Genomic DNA, 22,599 nt, shown 5'->3' on the forward strand with positions numbered 1-22,599 from the left:
CGTCACCTAGAGCTGGTGGCACAGGAACATGTCCAGCTGGGTTTTGGATGTCCCCTGAGAGGGAGACTCCATGACCTCCCCAGGCAGCTGTTCAGTGCTCTGCCACCCTCCATGCAAAGAAATTCCACATGCTGGGGTGAAGCTTCTTGAGTTTTTGTTTATGACAATTCTTCCTTGTCCTGTCACTGGGCACAACTGAAGAGTCAGAAAAGTATTTCACTTAATTTCAGGACCATGAGGTTTTTTTATTATTTTTACTTTGCAATTCCATTGCTTTCAGTATTTTTCTGTGACAAATACACGACACGCATTCATTCCTAATTAGATTCTAGTCGCTCTTCATTGGCATTCTGTGCTGCATACTTTAGCAACCAGATTCCTCTTGCCTTCTAACAGGCGTGAGTTGGGTTTTGACAACGCTGACCTTAGGACCGTGGGCTGGGGGTGCGGAATGCGGGCACTTCTGGCCTCACGCGTGCGAATCCCTGTTTGGGCGGCCCGTGTGTCCCGGGAGGAGGCGCTGCCGCCCGCCCGTCCCCGTCCCGGGCCCCGTCCCCGTCCCGGGCCCCATCCCGGCCGTCCGCAGATCCGGGCGATGGCGGCGGGGCGGGCGCGGGTGTCCCGCCTGCTGCGGCAGCTGCAGCGGGCAGCGTGAGTGCGGGACGGGGCGCGGGGGTCCCTCCCGGGTCCCTCCCGGGTCCCTCCCGGGTTCCTTCCCGGGGATCCCTCCCGGGGCCGCGGCTGGAAAGCGAAAAGCGGCGGCCGCTCCTGCGAAGCTCCTCCCCGCCCTGCCCGCTCCCGCTGCACACCGCCGGGCTCAGCTGCAGGCCCTTGGAATGGGTGCTTACAGGAGATTTTTAGGATGTTAAGCTTTAGTTTTTCTGCTTTAGTTTTCTCCTTTTAACCATACCCTTTTTTTTTTTTTTTTAACATTTTGACTAGTTGTCGGTGCCCAAGCCATGGCCACACTTATTCCCAAGGTAAGACTTAATTTGCATCTACAGAATAATTCTGTAGGAGACCATAGCCCTACAGAGGGCTGTATGTATCCATGTAATCTGGGCAGAGGGTGCAGGTAACAGGTGGGAAGGAACAACCCGAAGAAGGTAAACAGCCTGTTATTTTGCAGCTGTACAATGGTAGTGGTTATTACTGGAGAGAGTCACTGTTCCCACATTAACCGCAGTTACTGGCTCCTGTCCCCTCCCTCCCAGTACCGCGGGCCAGTTGATCTGAACTTTGCTCAGGCTGTTATCGCCTGAACCATCTCAACTTTAGATCTGCTTTTGGATACACACGTGTTACATCCAAAAAGAAACAGGAAGTGATATGGATAAAAAGTAGCTTTTCCAAAAGCGTGTGTTGGCCTGGGGAATAAAATCTCCAAAGGCTTTGAAGACAGTCAGTCCCAGGATGCAGCTCCCTTAGGCCAGGATTGTAGACTGTGAGAAGGGAAACTGTGCTGAGTAACTCAAGTCACCCAGAGAGAAGTTTCTGTTTGCATGGACTGTAGGGAGACTAGAAAATAACTATCTGTCAGCCTCCACATAGTTGGTAAGTCTCCAGATCCACTAAAAATTAGTGTTTTGGGCCATAATTTCAGTAACGTGTAACTAAGTAGCATGGTTTCACATGCTTAGAACACTTGTTAAAGAATTGGCATAGTCATTTTACATACCGAAAAACTATTTATATGTTCAGATACTTGTTTGCCCAAGACCATCATAGACCGAGACAATAGTGCAGCTGAGAAACATAATTTCATTCTTTTACCTGTCTGCTTGATGGCCTACTCCAGTCAATTCAAACTAAGCTCTTGCTAAACTGAAGCCTGAGTTAGGAACCCTCTCTGAAAGTTTTAGGTAGCAATAGAGTCTAAAGTGTAGCGAGATTGTATCAGTTCAGTAAATCTCTAAATGGTGGGAATTGACTGAACAGTGACTATAGCTGGAAAAAAAATCTTTGTGTTTCTTGGCCGTGTTCAAGGAAATAGTGCAAATTTTGAACTCAGTACAATTTGCTCTGTAAGTTAAGTTTGGTTCAAGAATGTAACAGCAGGGCATCTATTGTACTATCAGAAAGCAAGAGAGTAAATGGCTTGGACATGTCCTTAGCCTGTCAAATTAATGTCTGAAAGTACAGCAGACTCCAGCTCCAGGAGAGGTCAAACATTTACAGCCTGGCAAGAGGTGGCAATGAAAGAGCTGATAGCAGCTGGTCTGTGCTTGAATAGAAAGTACATAATGGGTTTTAGTACATCTATCTGTTACTGTTGTGGGTCAGTGCTTCAGTACACCCCAGCGTGTCTGTAAGACTCATTATCATGGCTTCACTCATTGGATCGGAATCCAAATTGGAAATTTTCAATGAATATAGCAGACGTAAGGCATGACTTCAGCAGGAAGAGGAGAATGCTTCACCTGATCTTTTCTCAGAGAAGAATGGGCAATTTCAGTTGATGTAGTTTGCTTCACTCTGTGGCAAAATCTGAATATGCCAGAAATTGAGTTTTGTGATAATTCGTGGAAAAAATGGTGTGACAGAGAGAAGCTGTGACTGAAATACTGCCCTTATAAATATCTTCTAATTAAAGTTAATGGTAACACACTGATTCTCATTTATTATTAGCAGTGCATACTGTAATTTTCTAGCAAATAATTCAGTTTCACCTGCAAGTTCAGGACCAGGCAGAAGATTGCTCCCACGCGTAATACGTAAGTTGTTCCAGATGCTAAAGAGGATGTCTCATGAACTTGTCTTAAACGTTGTTCTGAAGGTTATCATGTAGCCCCTACACATTTCTAGCACCTCTCAACTTATATGTAATGCCTGAGTGCTCTACACATGCTCAGTTCTACTTTTTATGTGGTATTCTTGCCTTTGTAGACTGCAAACAAACTCTCATGCAACCTTCCTGCTAATTTGTAGATTGCAAACAAACTCTCATGCAACCTTTGTAGACTGCAAACAAACTCTCATGCAACCTTCCTGCTAATTAGTCCAGTTTTTAAAACAAATACTTAATTCTTGAAAGAACTTGAAAAAACTCACTTGTTTTGTTGAATTATATGAGCCAGATCAAGTGCTTGGCTCATTTAATCTCATAAACAGCAAGGGATGAAATGGTTAACTATTATCCAGACTAACTGAGATGACCTGAGGAAATATATTAATGATTCTAAAAGCAAGGGAATCTGTCAACTCTAGAGCTGAGAAACAGATTGAAATAACTTACTGTTCCCTAATTCTACTGTTTTATTTCCATTCCAGTCCCTGAACGGCCCACCCTGGGAAATACAGACTATGCATTTGAGGTAGATTTAATAATAAAATATATTTCGTTTTAAAGTCATATAAACAATACTTCTTGATAAATACGGCATTTAAGACATATTTAGATTATTAAATATTTATGTTTAACTTTGAATGAGTAGGGCCAGATGTCATTTTTGTCTAGAAAAAGAAATGTTCTTTGTTTTATAGATGGCCATTTCAAACATCCGATATGGAGAAGGAGTTACGAAAGAGATTGGCATGGTAAGCTGCCATGGTGTAAGTCCATCCCTGGTGAAAAGTTATTTTCTAAAGAGCTGCCAGTGCTATCAATCCACTTAATAAAGGAAAGCTTATATATGATCTGGTCCTATGTATCAGTGTAAAAAGGTTGGAGAATACTGTTGGCTAAAGAACAGAAGCATTGTGCATCACTGCTGCTGTGGTATATGAATTATCCCTTTGCAGTTCAGGGGATAATTGGGTCATTGATAATTTGCTAGAAGTACACAACAATGTTTTTCTCTGACAGGAAATTTAATTCAGGAAGTTTTGAATCCTGGTGACTCACCAGGATTTTCTCAAGATGGCTTTCATCTTTCTAGTGCTCATTAAAATGAATTGAAGACTTTCTATTAAATTAGCTGGATATTCATTCAGCTCGCAGCTTGACCTGTGTAAGTGTAGAATTTGTTGTTTCAGCAGTGTGAGGTGGTTCACCTGAGTAAATTAAATTAGATAGAACCAGTCTTTAAACAGCACTAGAATAATTTATACATACTGTATAGCTATTATGACAATTAACTTAGCAAAGTTAGGATGTAGCATTATCTTTCTTCCTTTTGCCACCTCATTTTGATTTTTCATCAATAAATTAATATTCCGTATTACATTTTCAAGATTTTAATGCTGTGCTTTGATAGGCAGTTAGTGGACACAACCTGTGAAAAGGCCTTTTTTATTCTCCCAGGAACTGAGGAAAAATATTTTTTTAAATGTTTTATACTTTACTATTGTTTAAAGTGGTTCCATGTGGTTCAACAACTTTAGTTTTCTTCCATCAAAATACTTCAGCTATATAAATTGGGCAGCTTTAAACTTTGTTCTGCTTTCTGTATTCCACATGTGTGTGGTGAATGCTTTTTTTCTTCAGGTGATATGTTTTTAAAAATCTTACAATAACCAACTATTTTTAAGTCAAAGTTTTATTATTATCAAATGGTTCAGTTGATTTGGATTTGTGTTTTAATAGTGAAGTGATTGATTTTATACCAGTTGTTTGGTTTTTTGATTCATTATTGTAGGACCTGCAGAATCTTGGTGCTAGAAGAGTTTGTTTGATGACAGATAAAAACCTCTCCAAACTCCCTCCTGTAAATGCAGTGTTGAATTCCTTGGCAAAATATGGTATAAACTTTCAAATGTATGATAATGTCCGTGTGGAGCCAACAGACCAAAGGTACAATTTCCTTCTGACAGTGCACTTCTCCAAGTAGTGCCTAGGCCTTTACAGGATTCCTTATGGCTTTTTAAACACCTCCTTGTGGCCTGCATGCTGGACTTAATCATTAGTTTCCCTATGTACTGGTTTTATCCCGACTAATTGGAAAATCTTTCTTGTGCTCTAAGTTTCATAGATGCCATTCAATTTGCTAAAAAGGGAGAGTTTGATGCCTATGTTGCTGTTGGAGGTGGGTCTGTAATAGACACCTGTAAAGCTGCCAACTTGTATGCAGCCAGCCCTTCATCAGAATTCCTGGATTACGTCAATGCTCCTATTGGGAAAGGGAAGCCTGTCACTGTGCCCCTCAAGCCACTTATTGCAGGTAAGGCATGAGGAGGGTGTGTGTGGGCTTGGGACATTCTACACTCTCCGATATTTCTACTGAAATCAGTTTACTGTGACTGTTTCAGCTTCCTTTGGACTTACTTCTCTAATTTTATTCAGCAGTCATTTTGCTATTTGACTCAGTGGGGGTAAAACCAGAGGTTTTATCATTACTTTGTCTTGTTTAGCTCAGTTAGACTCCTTTACTGAGAAAAGGGATCAAAGTAGCAGTTTCCCTTTGACCTGCTGGCTTTGGATCAGGGATACCTCCAAGATTTCCTGGGTCTTGTATTTTGGGTGGTGTTACTATTGTGGTTTTATTATTTATTTTGCAGTATTATATATTTCTTCTTATTTGTTGTTGCCTCCATTCTTCCTTTTAAGTTCCTACAACATCTGGCACTGGAAGTGAAACCACTGGTGTTGCCATTTTTGACTTCAAAGAATTAAAAGTTAAAACCGGTGAGATTTTGGTGCTCTGTTTTGGGTTTATTTTGTGGATTTTCTTGTGAGGTTTTTTGTGTGTTATTCAAGACAATTGTTTTTCCAACGTCTTTGTTATTTCCCTGCCTTGAAAGGAAAGGATACTGTATGTCATTTCAGGTGTCATTTTGTTTGATTCAACTGCCACAGGCAAATTTTAAAAGCTTAAAGGTTTCCTCCTTGAATTAAATTAATAGCATATTAACATAATGAAATACCTATGTAATACAGTGGATTATAGTTCGAAGGCAAAATAGGAAACTAAAATCTTTCAAGTCCTTAAATGGCAGAAAATGTTAATTGCAAAGGAAATTTCTACTTATATTCAGGGTCAACCAACTGTTCCTTATTTCCTCTGTATTTTTCTTTCTACTTTTAAGATTTGTGTTTCTTTGTTGTGTAATTGCAACCAAATGTTCCTTTTCCTGACTTTGGAAACCTCAGGCCTGGGATGCTTTGTGAGTGAGGGACACTGTCTTCCCTTTGCCTTTTCATCCCTGGCAAATAAAGATTAAGGCTAAAACGTCATCTTGAGCTTCATAACTGTTTTAAGGTTTTGCTTCTAAACATGTGGAATTTATATGCCACACAATCTGCAGAACTTGGGACCCAGATGGGTGTGCTACGATGGTTTGACAATAGCTCAAGAGTTTTCTAGTCTACATGTAGTCAGTCTGTCTGTCTGTCTGAAAGCTACAGCTTTGCACCCTTTACAGAAATACAAGGACATCTGGTTATCACAGATGCTGAAGACAGCAACTGGCAAGAGCAGTTGATTGTAGATACAAACCAGTTTTGCCCTATTGTCTGTCCACAGAAGATACAAATCTAAGAATACTGCAGATGCCTCAGACATTTTTCAAGGCTGCTCAGGGAGAGCTGCAAACAGAGAGAGATCATTGTCTGGTGTAACCCACTTCAGGCAAAAGTCTCAAATCATATAACTCTTTTAGAGAGACTTCATCTCATCAGTCTTACATTCATAAATACTCTTTACCCTCTCTTCTTTTTCTTTGTTTTCATGTTTCTAGTTTCATTTTTTTTTCCCTCCTCGTTGTAATGTTTTGAACATTAAGCTTATCTTGTCCTATTTTGTTGCAAAACATCTTTAACTGATTTTCCTCCATTTACACGTTGCAGGTATTGCTTCAAGAGCCATCAAGCCAACATTAGGCATCATTGATCCTTTACACACACTGTCTATGCCTGAACGAATAGTGGCCAACAGTGGCTTTGATGTGCTTTGGTGAGTTTTCTGCATAGGCTGCTACTTGAATTTATTTAAATTTTTTATTTTGAATTTTGTATTTTTGCTATGATGATTGTAGAAAAAATTTTGAGAGCACAAGAGGATGATCTTTTTTTTCTGTTTGCTGTTCTTGTTAAGGTGAGCTCTGTCAGACTTTCCTCTTCCTTAGTTTCACTGGCTCCCTCAGAATGTACAGAAACAAATCCTGCATTTGCAAAAATGTTTTTGCAGTGCACTGGAGAAACTGCTTACAGAATAGCTGTTGTCAGGAAGAGAGTCCAGGTGTCCCTTTTTAAAGGATCATGGAGATAGATGTTTAATCCCAATTGTAATAGCATTTGTCAGGAATCACAGACATGGCAGGGAATAGAGAATTTTCTAACAAAGCCAAGATGTGTCAATAAAAATTGGTAAACGCTTGTGAGGTACTAGCAGGTCTTCACCCAGCTATGGTTATCTTTGGAACCAGTCTCACAGTTTGCTTTTTACTTGGCCCAAAATTTTATTCATCTTAAACCAACAGCTTAACTGCACAAAATGCACTGACATTTCCATTTGGAGAGCCAGAGCTTACTTTGCTTTTGGGCACTATGTATATTTAAGTAATAGACATGTAATGAACCTGTGACTTCTCGAGCATGATGAGGGACCCTGGCCTGTAATGTCTGTAATGGAAAAAGTCATTTGTTCATCAATGAAAATGGTTTGTCTGTAGTTTTGTTCATCTTAATGGAGCCATGTAGGCAGTGCCCCTTCTCTATATGGTCCGATTCATGAGTATCTGGGAGATGAGACTATCGGCAGTTCCATTTAGCTTAAATATCATACCCATAATTTTTTCAGTACTTCTAAAAGAAAAGTACCTTATGAATTTTCCAGTGCTAAAGCCTCTTATGGTTCCTGTCCTACAGAGAGGAAGTGCACTCATTGCACTTGTACAGCCCTCTTCAGTGGAAAACACGACAGGTGCTGGTGCATCCAACCAGGCTCATTTTAGCATGGGGTGAGCTGATAGAAATGGACTGTGTTTAGATTGTTTTCTGTGTATTTGTTGGAGAGGCAGTGCTCTGGAGGTGCTGGCCCAGCATTCTTCCCGCTGTCTGTGAGACTGTATTTCTTCATTCAGCAACTCTTGGGCACCAGAAATAAATAAGAACCTGCATTCAAAGGACAGCAGGGCAGTACAATTAATTTCTAAATCTTTCTGTCAGCCATGCCCTGGAATCGTACACGGCTCTCCCTTACAACCAGCGCAGTCCCTGCCCTTCCAACCCCATGGACCGCCCAGCCTACCAAGGCAGCAACCCCATCAGCGATGTCTGGGCTCTGCACGCTCTGCGGATTGTCGCGAAGTATCTGAAAAGGTAACACATATACCAGCCATCCCCCCTGCAGTGTGCTCAGCCACCAATGCCCTAAAACGGGACGCTCGCAAGAATGTAAATTTTGGGCTAGAATGAGGCAAGCTGCGACTTTAGACTTTTGTTTTCTGTCCCGGATTTTTCTTGAATAAAGCAAAATATTTTTCAAATTAAATTTAAAGTAAAATTGGGGTTAGTAGTTTGTCTTGAGAAGGTAGCTTTTTAATGCCTCTGTCAATCAAGTCCTCAGTTAAAGGTATTTCAAGCTGTTCAGTTAATATGGGAGCAGCATTTACGTATTTTTTTCAAGAATCTCCTTCTTGTGACAGTATAAGGGGAATGAATATGTAACAAATTGAATAAGCTGAATACACAAACTGAATAAAATACTGCTGATGTTGTTTCTGTTGCCTTCAGTGTAAATTGAGATACTTGCATATCCATCAAGAAGGTAATGACATGCCCTTATGAATGTGCAAAATTATGCATTTATTGCAAACCTGCTCATTCTTAGGAGATCTTCAGTTTAGAATAGGTAAAGCTGGGAGTTGGGTTTGATCCCTGTCAATAAAGTTTTAGCCTCTTTACAGCTTTTGCATACCTGTGCACTTCTATTAAAGATCAATTTTTTTGTAAAAAACTTTTTACAGTACCTAATGAATCAAAATAGTTGGGTTTTGTTCCTTTGGAATCTATTAATGCGACGTTTTCTCCTTACTGTCAAACTACACAAGGATCCTGAGGCATAGAAAGGCAGGGAATCCCGTCTTCTTCCCACCCAGGGGGTGGGGTCTAGAGCACCACCTAATGAAATGGTCACAAAGCTGGAGTGGTCCTGGAGCCTTACACAGAATGACCAAAGGTTCTAAGTAGAATTTTGTAATTCACCACTGAATTGAATATGGTTACATTCACTCTGTTTTTTTGGGAAAGTGAAAGGAAATTTGCCCTTCGCTGAACCCGTATGATCTGCCTAAGTGGTCCAGATGCAGGATTGTTCTTTTACCAAAGCATGACTTGATTCCATTTCCACCATTCTTAGCTTATGTTTTATATTTTTTGTGTATCTCTCCATAAAGAAATTCTCTCTCCCTTTTCTCTCCTGAATCACCAATCTGTTTGTGAATTCATTGGTACCATTTGCCTCCATGGTGCACAGAGCCATCAGAAACCCTGAAGACCGTGAAGCAAGAGCCAACATGCACCTGGCAAGTGCTTTTGCTGGTATTGGCTTTGGCAATGCTGGTGTTCATCTCTGGTGAGTACAGAGAAATAGTAACCCCATCTGAGGTCAACTTACAGCTAGTGTTTGTTTCAGATTGTCGAAGACATTGCTGCCCTTGTTGCTGAGTGCAGAGTAGGTGATTGTGTCCTGGCCTGTGCTGCTGAAGGACCTGTGTGTTGTGACAAACTGATGGGCTCTTGTCATTTATGTGTATAAGGATTGCGTATTCTGGGTTGTGATACTCAAAACCAATCACGTGAAAATTACAAAACACAGCCTTCTTTACCTTCCTTGGTAGTAAAAACAAGAGTAAAAATGTCAATGATATTTAAAATGCTAGATTTCATGCCAGCTGTTCCGCAGTGAGACAACAATGAGGTAATCTTGAGTTTGTCCTGAACTGATGAAATTATCTGTCAGTTTGTTTGTGGGATAGGCGATCAGCAGTCTGAAATGAGCTGTAATTAATATTGCAGGGCAGTATAGTTTCATTTGGATGAAAATCTCAAAGAAGGACAGCCTAAAAGTGAATTGTGTGCAGAAGTTATTAGCGGTCATTCTCTTCAGAGACCTTCCTTTAATTCCTTTTCTTTGAGCAAGTCTACTCTTTTAGTATCTTAAAATTAAAGTTTATTTTTCTCAGACGGTGTGAACACATAGGTATGCAGACTATGATATTTTTGGCATACTGCATTACTTTAGGAACTGAACATCTTTCAGTCCAGTCAGTGAAGCAGTATAACTTCACACTCACAAAGTAAGGAGGTACTGTGTTTTACAGCTAGGTCCCTGAGGTGCAGAGGGATGAGGGTTGTCTGTACCTAATATCCACACCATATCTGTCAGTACCTTCTGAGTATCTGTACTGAAGAGACTTGCATACTGGAAACTGACCACAAAAGGGACTGAACACAAATTTTCCAAATACCAGAAGAGCTGCCCTAACCTCTCTCTCTCTGCTCTCTGTTTCAGCCATGGAATGTCTTACCCTATTTCTGGTTTGGTGAAAACTTATAAACCCAAGGATTATAATGTGGATCACTCTTTAGTGGTAAAACTTGTTTATTTTGGGGGTTTTATTGTACATTTCGAATATCTGTTATCTGTCACTAATGAGCATTAAAATCCGTTGAAGTTAAAAGTACATGTCCTGTTGATATGTTTTATTCTTTTTTCTCTTTTCTTTTTCCCCAGCCACATGGCCTTTCTGTGGTGCTGACATCCCCAGCAGTGTTTGCTTTCACAGCACAGATACATCCTGAGCGGCATTTAGAAGCTGCAGAGATTCTAGGTAGGAACCTCTGTGGGTACAGCTCTTGTGTACAAATGGAATTCTTTCCAAAATTACATTTTGGGATTGAAAAAAATTGTGTACAAGCAATTGTCATTGGTTGTTGGGAGGGGCTTAAGTTTAAAAACAAGATTCTGGAATTAAATGTAATGCAAATTAGATAGAATAAGGCTGAATTTTGATATTAAATTATATGATTAGAGGAACAAGCTGGAGAAATCTGATTCTTGGCCACAAAAGTGGACAGCTGAAATTAACTGGAGGTCTGTTGCAAATCAAACAAGAGTAACTGTGATTGGCACAACCTCTTGGTGCTTTATGAAGAGTAGTTACCATAAACTGAACAAGTATGCAGGGGCATTTGTTACCTAAAAGGAAGGATTTATCCTAACAAATTCCCTGCTGTGGCAGTGAATTAGAACAGTGATATTCTGAATCACTCCTGTTCTTTTTCCATGGCACACAGCTGTGGGTTTTGGTCTTTCTCATATAGACCTAAGCTTGTTTGTAGGTGTTGGAATTTCTCAGTGGCTGATGTCAAGGGAAAGCATTTCCTGGAGTAGCTCTTCTGTGGACACATATGTAATGGCTAAGAAAAGATTAATGAACAAAATGGCCTTTTCTGCTTTCTAGCAGAATAAAAGTGAATGCTGCAAGCTGACAGCTCATTTAAAGGTTATTTTCTCATACAGTGCCTTGTAACGTGTGCAGCCCATCCCCAAAGGGTGTCCTAAGAGAAAGGGTAGTTCCTTATTATACCTCTGGCATGATTGTGTGTAATAAACCAGCTTCCAGTGATGTAATCTCAGAGCTGTTAGCAGTCTAGCTGTGACAGCATGGCTCTGCACTGAGCTAATTTATTTATGTCTAAGGTCAGAGTTTTTGCCTGCACTAAAGTTTTATGTCATGGCTACACTGCTGCTAATACCCATGGCGGCTAAGCAGCAGTCACAGCCACATGCACAGCAGTGCAGGGAGTGGAGGAAGTGTGGTTAGGCCAACTCTCCTGGTATTTGGAAAATTTCTGTTCAGTCCCTTGTATGGTCAGCCTTCTGTCTGCAAGTCACAGCAGTCCAGTCACATGTATGACTTGCTTGTGTAAGTGATCTCAACGCATTGGGGACCTCAAGAAAGAATGGGACTTTTATATAGACAGTGAAAATATCAGTGTTTTATAGAGGGTGTAAAACAACGTGGTCAGAAAAACTACATTGGGTGAAAGTACTGTTTATTTCATAAATGGTCTGTGAGGTTGTTCAGGCTTCCTCTAAAGTGTGTTGTCCTGCCTATAATCAAAACCAAAACACAAACCTAGCTGGAATCATATACTGAGCTAATAAATATCTGTGTTCCTATAGCAATAACACACAACTAGAATTAAATGAGGAAAATGTATCAGGATAACTGGTCAGCACAGCATATCCAAAAATTTCAGCGCTGGCTCTTGATTTTAAAACAAGTGACTGAAAAGGAGTTCCTTTAGGTTTTGTGGTATTAAATTCTGCCATAAATTCTGTCTTTAAAAGTTCTGTTAATTTTCTCAGTAGAAATTTTAACTACATCATTGTGTGCCAGTTGGAAAGGGATTCTGCTAAAAACATGTCACATGGAATTGAATTTATTAATTCCCATCTGGATGTTTACTTCTGAGTCCACTCCAGAGTCAAACTGACTACAGTAGCTGATTCAAATCTGTCATGCTGCCAAATGCAATGACTAAGAAAGTATTTTATGACATGAAGCAGATTACTAAATAGTTATGTTGTGTATATGTACAGCTGTGAATTTGGGTACAGCCAGAAAAAGCTCAATACCTCCCTGGGTGGATTCTTAAACAGTTGAAATAGGTGCGCATGTGGCCAGAGATTTTCTAAGTGCAGTCAAAGACTAATGTATCTTTTAAGCTGAGCAGAAAGAAATTACTAGAACTATAGCAATATTTTAAAACTGCCAGTCGCCTTTACTGTCATGTTTTATCCTCCTCCCTTTCCCTTTACTTTACTATCTGAAGATAGTGGGTTTATGTCCAAGTACCCCTCCACAGCAAAACCCAGGATAAACTCAGACTTCGTGGCATAGCCCTAATAGCACAAGACTTCATACAAGACTCTATTATACCTTATTTATCAGTTTTTTCCCAGACATTATTTGCTAGATTACTGCCAGTCTTACTAACTGAATATCTGAGCTCTTCAAGTGAGCTTGTAGGTCTCCTGTTCACGTAAATCCCTTTGAATGTTACACTGAGCTGTGTAAGGATCACGGAAGGTATTTTTTCCTGTAGCTATGTATTGCTCTTACTCATGTCTCAGTATGGCACTTGGACCTAACATAGTTCTGGTGTAACATCATTGAGGTTACAGAGAGAACCAATTTAGTTCGGGTTACTTTAAAAGAAATCATATGGAGGAACCTGGGTCTCGTGTCTGAACATGCTTTTAAGTAAGCCCTGAACATTCATTGAATAAGGGAACACAAGGTATCCTGTAAGAAATATTTGTAATCTTTCGTTTTATGTTAGTGTTTCATTACTGTTCAGTAAATGTTTCAAAGAGAGCAGATCCTCCTCTTCAGTTCTACAGTATCCTTCACAAGTCAGCACATATTCAAACAGCAATAGATTTAGATTTACTCAACCCGCTGAACACCGCTCTCTGTCTCCTGCCTTTTTCAGCCTACATGCTGTAGTCCTATGTGATTGTGTAATTGAACGAAGCAGTCCTCTAGATGTCAGCAAACTCAAGGCCTTGAAATGAAGTTAGCATTTGGCACACTATCCATACAAATAAATACCACTGACGTGCATGCGTTAGCTTCTTTCCTCCCAGCAGTTAGTCAGACTGAAAAGTGCTTCTCCTTGTAAGCACAGAGGGAAAGGAAGTTAACTTCATGTGGCAGTTAGTCTTTCTGGCAGGAGTTAACCTGCTCCTGATCTTGTTTTATTTCACCTTTCACTAATTATTCCTACTCTAAAATGAGGACTGATTCCTCTTTTGACTTCATGCTGCTTTTAGGGCACTGGCTGTTATGTATGGATATGTATTCAGCTGATATTATGATTAAATTAAGTCCAGGACAGGCTTCCTCTGCTCTCTCCACCCTACAGTCAAGGCATTATGTCTTATTTTAGGAGCTGACATCCGCACTGCCAGAATCAAAGATGCAGGGCTTATTTTGGCAGACACACTCCGGAAATTCCTGTTTGATCTGAATGTTGATGATGGCTTAGCTGCAATTGGTTATTCCAAAGCAGACATCCCTGCATTAGTCAAAGGCACTCTGCCTCAGGTAAGACAGAGAGCAAAACAGTTTTTCTTGTCAAATAAAATAGAACAGATTTTGGCAAAAACAGAAGTGCTTCTTTTCCAGCAAGTTTTATTTCTATTCCTACATGAAAACTATTTAAATGGAGAAAATTATGGATAGTCAACTGTGTTTTGTTTCATTCCACAGCTTAGGTTTTTCTTTTCAGTGGGATGGAGTGCATGCTGCAGTTTTCACATGGATTCAGAAAAAAGGGCTAAGTGTTTGGTTTTGGGTTTTTTTAATGTTACAGTTTTTTAAGAGGATGTTTTTCATAGGCCTGTGATCTTTGTAGTAGATACTGTTTTTTCATAACTCTTAATTGTGTGTGCAGGTGGTCTGTAGATAAAGCCTTAATACCGAGTGCTATCTGGTAAGAATGACCAAATTCACTTTGCATTAAACTTTCCATATTGAGAAGTTGCATTTTTCTTCGCAGATGGCTTTTTTGTTCCATTGACCCCCATCAGAATTTGAAATAAGGTCCCCTGGGATGATATAGATTAAACTTGTAATACCCTTTATTGTTTCAGTGCCCACAAAGACACTGCAAAAAGCAACACACCACTCTTAAAGCAAAATCCAGAATCTTCCTTATAAAAAGACATTTTGATTCATATGTTATGGACCTAGTATTGTTTCCACACAAGTTGCAAGGGAAATATATACTATGGAGAAAGTGAAAATTTTTTAGTCCAAAAGGTTATTCACTTTTTATAGTAGATCCTGTATAGTTCTTCTCACTCATAAATCTCAGAGCACCTTAGAACAGTTACATTAACAGTTACATTAACAGTAAATATTAATATTCCTATTTTATACCTGAGAAAGTGACAATAAAGGTGGACACACAACACAGCAGTTGCAAGCCAGGAAGAAAACGGAGGTCTCTGAGCACCCATTAAGTAGATTATGCACGTACACTGTTAAGGAGCATTTGGGGAGTTTGTTTTGATAAACATGTTTCTTTAAAACAATCATTGAAAGAAAGTTTTGCATAGCTGGGGGAGAATTCTTCACCAAAAGATGTTGAAGGGTTTTTCTGTCTTCTTATGGCATTGGTGATTAATTGTACTCTGTAAAATGAGATGACCTAATTGTTTCTCAGCCTTTATTATTTTGTATGAGTGTAACATGATCCAAATGTATCAGTGTTTCTTAACAACCTGTTAGTAACCATGGTTTATCCAATACAGTTAATTTTTGGTAGAATTACTTTTCTTTTCAACTTGCAAAGGTTTTCTTTGTAACACAGCAGTGCCTCATTCATATCAGGAAAGCAATGTGGTGCAGTGGTGATACCACTAAAAACTTTGCCAAATATATTCCATGCCCTGAAGTGCAGGCTGCAGGGAAAAATGTAATCTGACTGTTGGGATTTAGGGTGGGAATTCTGTTGGGACAGACATCTACGCTTGACGTTAAAACAGACTTTTATTTCCCTTCCTAAATGATTCTGTTGAAATTGATCTTGCTTACAGACAGCAGTTAGTCTAGCAAAGAGGACGCTGTCTCAAAGTTCAAGATGGCTGGGTGGTGGTGGTAGAGGGGAGCTGGGGACACTGTAAGAGATTGTGGAAGGGCTGTTCTCTGTCCACCCACCCCCTGCTGACATCCCAGGGGCAGCTGCCATGGGGCTGAGCCAGTGATGAGTCCGGAGCTGCTTGGTTTGGCATGAGACCAGAATGCAGAGTCAGACTGAGGGAGCCAGGGCCTTGCTGCCCGGCCACCAGCAAGGATCAGCAGGCTTGTGCAGAGGTAGGGATGGTGCCTCTGTGTCGGGGCATACGGAGGAGCACCATTTGTAGCCTTCTGTCAATAGAGCTGGGAAAGGCTCCAGTCTGTCAGGCTGTCAGGCTGGCTGTCTCCTGTCACCCGGCGTGATTTTACAGATAACTCTGGACATCTCACTGCACAAAGCTGCCAAACTGGCTTTGGTCCAGATGGTCCTAATATGATGAATTTATGAATGCTTGAGCACTGTGTTGTTATATTTTGCATATTATAAGTCTGAAAAAAACCAACATACTATTGCCCTGGTGCTATTTGAATTTTTCATTTGGTTTCAAAACTGCATAGAAGAATCTCAGTCTGCTCTTTGGCTGGATCTCTGTGTAGCAGCACTGGTGTCAGGAATGGAGAAAGAGGTACCATTTGATTGCTGCTTAGGCACCAGTAAAGCTTCTTCTGTAGGTAAAATGACGCAGAGCTGCACTTTTCGGACTCCTCACAAGCCATGCTAACCACGATTATGAGCTGTGAATAGCTCTCAGCTGCCTTCTCACCAGGCTAGACCGCTGTTGGGGCTGATGTGCAGTGCGGTGCCTCGCTCGCTGTGTGAGCACAGCCAGGCTGCCCACGAGCCGCGGGCTGGCGGAGGGGCAGCGGCTGCAGCCCCGGGCTGGGGCATCACCCGGGCAGCGGGGTGTGCTCTGCCCCCGGGCTCAGCTGAGCCTCCTGCCCAGCCAGGGCACCGGGGGAGCCCTTCGCCCTGCATCCCACTCTGTGCCTGAGGCAAGGACCTCAGCAAATGGTTCTGTGGAACTTTGAAGCTTGTGGGCAGTATCTTCCACGAGGGAGATGTTGAAACAGGTTGCAGCAGAAGAAACTGACTCTTGCCAAAACACACCTCATCTAAAGATAACATGTTCCTAGTGCAGGCCTGGACTGTGTCTTTGCAGACGTCTCTAACTCTCCCCAGTATTTCTGTAATGTTAAAATCATTGGTTGTTGAAAACATGAAAGTTCTAATCATAACCAGTATGAGTACACTGATGTTAGGCCCTTCCAGCTGAATGCTTCTGCAGTAACTGAGTACCTACACTAATGCACCTCCTCATCCTCAGTAGCAGAGGCCTTTTCTGAATTGCAGCCCCTGCCTTTGTGGTTATTTTGTCAAGCAGAGCACTAAGGCACATACCTGAGTTTCATTTCAGTCAGTGGGGCTTTAGCACCTGAACATTCTGTTGAATCAGTGTCCAAATGAAGACCAACCTCAACTCCTTTGTATTCTGAGGTGTGGGGCTGTTTATTAAGCAATTTCATACTGTCCCTTGCTGTGTCTCTCAGAGTCTGACTTACAAGTGCTATTTATTCTCCCCATTTAAAGCAGCTCCTGGGGGGCCTTGAGAGAAGTAGTATTTTGAAAGTCTTAGTCCCATAAACCCTAACTCCTAGTTCAGTGCTGGCAAGTTAATTTTAAAATGGATGGTATTCTCAGGATAATGTCCCTCTAGTGTACTGACATCTGCAATGGAGCAGGCCCATGTTGCTGTGCTTGACTCTGATACTGAACAGCTGATCTTGCTTCTGTGTATTTAATTACAGGGAATTTTAGTTTATGTACTCTTGAAAGTACTGTACAGTTGATGATGCTTCAACTTTAATTATTTGATTACTTATTTTTCAAAACCTTGTTATTCTCTGTGAAGGATGTTAGTACAGAGACACATAGTTCACCTGCTGTTCGATTAATTTTATTGGTATCCATTTACAATCCGGTTTTTCTTTCATCTTGCAGGAGAGAGTGACTAAACTATCACCACGTCCCCAGACAGAAGAAGATTTATCTGCTCTCTTCGAGACTTCCATGAAACTTTATTAGCTTAAACACGTTGTTCTGGAAAGTGTGGTCTATTCTAACAGAGGTAGTTTCTCATAGATACAGGACTGGACTTGTTTAGAGCATGGAAGAATTTGGGTACCTTTGACTTCTGTTCCATTGTACACTGCTAAAAGGTCACATAATTCATCTTTAACTAAACAGTGCTTTGAAGTGAGGACCTGACTGTGGTTTCTTTCTTGCTCAGTAGTCAGTGGCATTGACTTGCATAAAAGTTGGAGCAGATTTCTTGCATTACTGAAGCATAATTTGCAAATTATGCTTCTATTTAAATTATCCATCATTTTGTTTTAAAAAGTCATGCTAGTTAAGAAATAATGAAGATCATTTTTAATTAGGGAGGGGAAATCCCCTGCAGAAAATGTCAGCTTACTGTATTCTGTTCTGCTTTATCATCTTTTTACCATCTGACTTTGCAAAGAAGGCTATTGAACTGGGGTGCTTTTTCATTGTTTGGTTAAGAAAACTCTACACCCTTCATAGCTGTTTGGAAAAGGCTGCTTGAAATTTTGGTTTGGGTTAAAATTCTGACATATATTGTCATATATTTCTCTTTCCTCTTATGATCTCTATATTTGTCATATATTTATCTTTCCTTTTATGCTCTATACGAGGTGTTCATCAGAGGAGCAAAACCAGAGTAAAGCATAGTCACATACTCAACAGGACCCATATAACAGCAAGACAGCATCCATCATGGTCATTCTGTCTCTCTGGAGGCAGCATCTCCCTTTTCTTGCTGTGTTCTGTGAAAGGAACCTCTCAATTGTATCTTGCTCTGCTGTGAATCAATTGCTTCTGCCGAGCTCCTGCAGGTGCTGCCCCTCAGAGCACAGTCACCAACTTGAGGAAGTGGCTGCGTGTTGTGGTTCAATATTAAAAAGTGGTGGTGAAGCATTTGGCTGCACAGTGCCCCACGGGGAGCACTGGTTAAATGTGGGAATGAGCGTGCACCTTCCGAGCAGTTAACCAGCTGGTTGACTGTCAACTGAGAAAGGGAAGTGGGGAAGGGAGAAAGGAAACTAAAATTTTAATATTATTTTCCTTTATTTAAAACATTCACGTAGTTGTGTATACAGTTTGTTTAAATCAGATCCTGCCTCGTGTGGGACTCTTTCAGCATCTGATTCATGCTGCTACCACAGCACAAGACAAATGAGAGAAGAACCCCATGGCTTTTGGTGTGCATCTTTCTGCTGGGGAGGGAGCACTTTTCAGTCACCCTGCTGGAGTGTTGAAGGCTCTATGCTTACACCTTTGCATTTGTATATTTGTCTGACCAAACTAGTGCTGTCCTAGAATCTGAGGACAGATGTGTCCTGGATATTGACACTGGATCCCTTTCAGTGCTGTTAAAACAGGTGGATGGATACTGGCTGAAGGTGCTTGTGGTTTTTAGCATCAGAACAGGTTTGGCAGCCATAGGACTGCACTGCCACTGTGTGATAGACATGTGATTTCCATGCCCTTCTGAACCTTCCCCTCTGCTGAAATTGCCCACAAGCACCTCTGTCGTGAAGGCTGATGTTGTAATAGCAAGAAATGCACTTTATTATATTGTGCAAAGCTGATATGTTTGGAAAAAACCCCAACTTTTTGTCAAAACCTTTTGTCCAGCCCTGTTGTTCAAAGTCAGGCTGGATGAGGCTCTGAACCCAGTCCAGTGAAAGATGTTCCTGCCCATGGCAGGGAGCTTAGAACTAGATCTTTAAGGTCCCTTACAGCCCAAACCATTCTATGGTTCTCTATAAACCTTTGGCCTGTTTTGTCTTTCCACTCCTGTCTTTCTCCAGTCTGTGGTAGCAGTACAGATTCATGAAGAGACAATCTTTTTGTCCAGGAGCCTAATTCATGGCAGGCATGCTGTGTTTTGAGGGAATATACTCTCTGGGGAACTGAGCAGTGTGTGATTTTATCACTGCAGCAGATCACTCTGATGGGCTGCTTAGGGAGGTAGGATAACTTCTTCCAGCACACTTTTTATCTGCCTTTTATGCCAGTAGGGCAGTTATTGGCAGGCTGCATTTTCAACTGAAGGGACATTACATGCTGTAAGAAGGGACATTTCTGTTTTCCACACCTCTTTGACTGCATCATGGTCTTCAACTGGATTAAACTGATTGTGAAATCTCTCCCATGAATGTCAGCTAAATGTGAAAGTTTCTCTCAGGGACGTCAGTCTCCACAGCCAATCATTAGTTACTAGTAGAGATTTTCTGAGGAAAAATCAAGCGAGCTTAAGTAGCCCCAGAATGCTGTCTTTCAAACAGTGATGATGTGACAGGGTGTCACATCCTGGCTCCTGGGCAGTGATAGTTTTATTCACAACTGAAGAGCTACGTGGGGTTTTTCATGTATTATCGCATAAATTACTCTGTACTGGTATTTCTGTGGGGAACTGGGGTAACACTGTAATTGCACGTGCCCAGTGGTGGTTGGGCATGTGTGTGAAATCTTGTGGCTCCTGTTACTGCTGTCTTACTCAAACCCTCTGTGATGGATCTGTTATTTTAGATTATGCTGAAATGCATATAACAAAAAAAAAAAAACTGAAGCTTGTTTGAGAGCAGCATTTAACTCTGTATTCTCTAAGCTCTGTGCGGGTAAACACAACCCAAAACCTGGCTCATGTCATCACTCACTCAGTCCATTTACATTGATTAGATTACCTTTGGGGAGCAAGTATGAGCAAGTGCATATGTAGTGCTGGTGAAAATAGTTTACCAGCAGGTATAGTTTTATCTGGAGTACCAAATGAAAATTTTACTTCACAAGGTACAGCTTGCAGGATTGCTGCTTGGGATTTATAGATACGAGAGCAGCTGGTACAGTAGTTTGTCCATCCCCTCATTTCGCTTGCCTCTTTCCATACCAGCACTGATTTTCTCAGCAGTTAAGAAGAGAATGAAGCAAAAAATATGTACCTAACATGCCTAAATCTTCAAAAACTCACCATCATCCTGTGTGAATAAACTTGGAAGAAACTACACGCAGATTAGTTTGCTCATTCCTGTTGAACTGTCTTGTGCTGTGGCTGTCATCTTCTGTCTTGTGGTTGGCTTTCCATCTCCCTGAGACCTGAAAAAATGGATGAGAAAGAGCAATGGTTAAGGGACACAGTCAAGCTCTGTCTAGGCTCTTTCCATAACCCCTGAGTAAATCTGCTTAATCTGGAACACTGTGCTCCAGGACACGTGCAGTGTGCCTTGGATTCAACAGCTCCAACCAAATAAATCCATCACTGCATTAAACGTGTCTATGTGGAGGGGACAAGGGCAACCTGATGCAAGGCAACAGAAGGCCCAAAGGTAGGGTCTCCATTCTTCCGCAGACCATGCCTTTGTGCTCCCTAAATAAAAATGAACTTAATTTAAGTCCAAGCACCAGCTACTGAATGCAGAAAGTGATGCTACCATTTTCCTGATGCCTCCAGCAGCTCACACAGTGTTGCACAAGCTGCTTGTCTGCTGCATTGTCAGTCCTCAGCAGATTGACACGGAGTGGGAAGAGGGTCTTCCATACCTAGCCATCTCTGCTAATCCTGCCTCAAGATCTGATTTAATCTTTGACATACCACCCTGTAGAAGAAGAGATTCCTCTGAGGAGTGGTATGGCAAGACTGTCAGTCTTGCAGAGGTCTCAGCTCTCTTTGCACATGCATATTTTTCAACCTTTCTGTTTACCTGCAGTGCATATATAAGAAATCACATGGGATCAGTTTGTCGTAAAATGTTTAGTGCATAATTTTTAGTTGTAGTGGTCCATGAGAATGAGCAAAAGCTTCTACTGTATGCTCTGAATTTCTCAGAGATAAAAAAAAAAAGCCCCACACCTGGGTAATCATTAGGAAGGCTGCAGCTCCCTTAGATGCAACATTTCTGAATGCAGTTGTATACTTTGCCAGTTCTAGTGTTTCATTAACCCACTGGAATGCCATTCTGTTTCTTTTTTTCCCCATAGTACTGAAAAAGCTGCCATGAGTGAGTTGGTAGAAAATGTCCAGCCAAAAAATAAGGAGAAGAACCATTTGACACAGCTCAATGGAGTGGTAATCAGGTTCTTAAGTTAACTGCTTTCCTAGTAATAGGAGAAGAGGATGAAAAAGATACTTTCGGTCTTTAGTTTCTATTGAAAAATTATATGTACCCCATTTTCAGACGACTCTTAAGTACAACAAATGACAGCAGATATTTTCCTTATTTCTGTGAACATGGGAATTAAAGGAGAAAATTAATTTACATCCATGCGGTGGCATAGTTAAGTGAAGGCAGAGGAAATGTGACTTACATCCTTTGGAGATAATTCACGTGTTAATTTGTGTCATCCTGTAGAGCCACACAGCTTGGTTCCTTGGCCACAAACACTGGCAGCACATACACCACCAAAGTCAACTGAGCAGCAAAGAAATATTGACTGTGCTGTCACTGTAGTCTGAGCTCCCATTAAATATTTAATTTAATATAGTATTACTTTATCATATAAAGTAATCATATATATCATATATATCTGGCAGTCCAGAAGGGTTTATTTATGGGGAACTTTTCCTCTGTGTTCCCTGACTTGCAGTGACTTTGACCTACTTTAACAGTCCACTTGTGCTTTTTCTGGGTGTTTGACCATACAGCCTTAAATTAGCAAGTTGACATTGAAATGCTGATTTACACCTGCAGTCAAATGGATAACACGTTAAAGACTGATTGTCAGCAGTTCCAATACGTTATCGCTTCATTCTCTGGCATTGTTTCTTGCCTTTATGGGATTTAAGGACAACATTGTGTGGCATTGTTGTTATGGCTATGGACACAGCTGTGGGGGGCTGACACGGTGTATGGTCTTTGTCATTTATCTAAAAGCTGACATCACTTTCAAAAAATGACTGTGAAAGTTTGGATGTCTAAGTGTTGCTGTATGTTTTAAGACAGCACTGGGAATAAAAAAAGCTTTTTTGCTGGCAAAAAAACCCC

The 22,599-nt window shown here is 41.0% G+C and overlaps 1 protein-coding gene across 2 annotated transcripts; it reads left to right on the plus strand.

Moving 5' to 3' along the window:
- The first annotated feature begins 578 nt into the window (after positions 1 to 578).
- Positions 579 to 20,212, plus strand: ADHFE1 (alcohol dehydrogenase iron containing 1). 2 transcript variants are annotated; one of them, XM_066331903.1, is made up of 14 exons: positions 579 to 651; positions 943 to 980; positions 3,271 to 3,314; positions 3,484 to 3,537; positions 4,578 to 4,732; positions 4,903 to 5,099; positions 5,486 to 5,563; positions 6,725 to 6,830; positions 8,045 to 8,197; positions 9,354 to 9,452; positions 10,392 to 10,470; positions 10,614 to 10,710; positions 13,841 to 13,998; positions 17,534 to 20,212. In XM_066331903.1, exons 1-14 carry the CDS (start codon positions 596 to 598, stop codon positions 17,615 to 17,617), a joined length of 1,398 nt encoding a protein of 465 aa, XP_066188000.1. In that variant the 5' UTR covers positions 579 to 595; the 3' UTR covers positions 17,618 to 20,212. The 2 variants fall into 2 exon arrangements, with proteins under 2 accessions (XP_066188000.1, XP_066188008.1); XM_066331911.1 differs by lacking the exon at positions 13,841 to 13,998.
- The last annotated feature ends 2,387 nt before the right edge of the window (positions 20,213 to 22,599 follow it).

This window comes from Sylvia atricapilla, chromosome 1 (genome assembly GCF_009819655.1).
Source record: "Sylvia atricapilla isolate bSylAtr1 chromosome 1, bSylAtr1.pri, whole genome shotgun sequence".
NCBI classification, from domain to species: Eukaryota; Metazoa; Chordata; class Aves; order Passeriformes; family Sylviidae; genus Sylvia; species Sylvia atricapilla.

Excerpts from the sequence above, each read along its gene's own strand:
- ADHFE1 (XM_066331903.1), top strand. The coding sequence starts at position 596 with ATGGCGGCGGGGCGGGCGCGGGTGTCCCGCCTGCTGCGGCAGCTGCAG. Across the intron at positions 652-942 it reads CGGCAGCTGCAGCGGGCAGC|TTGTCGGTGCCCAAGCCATG; the intron begins GTGAGTGCGGGA and ends CATTTTGACTAG. Across the intron at positions 10,471-10,613 it reads ATGTGGATCACTCTTTAGTG|CCACATGGCCTTTCTGTGGT; the intron begins GTAAAACTTGTT and ends CTTTTTCCCCAG.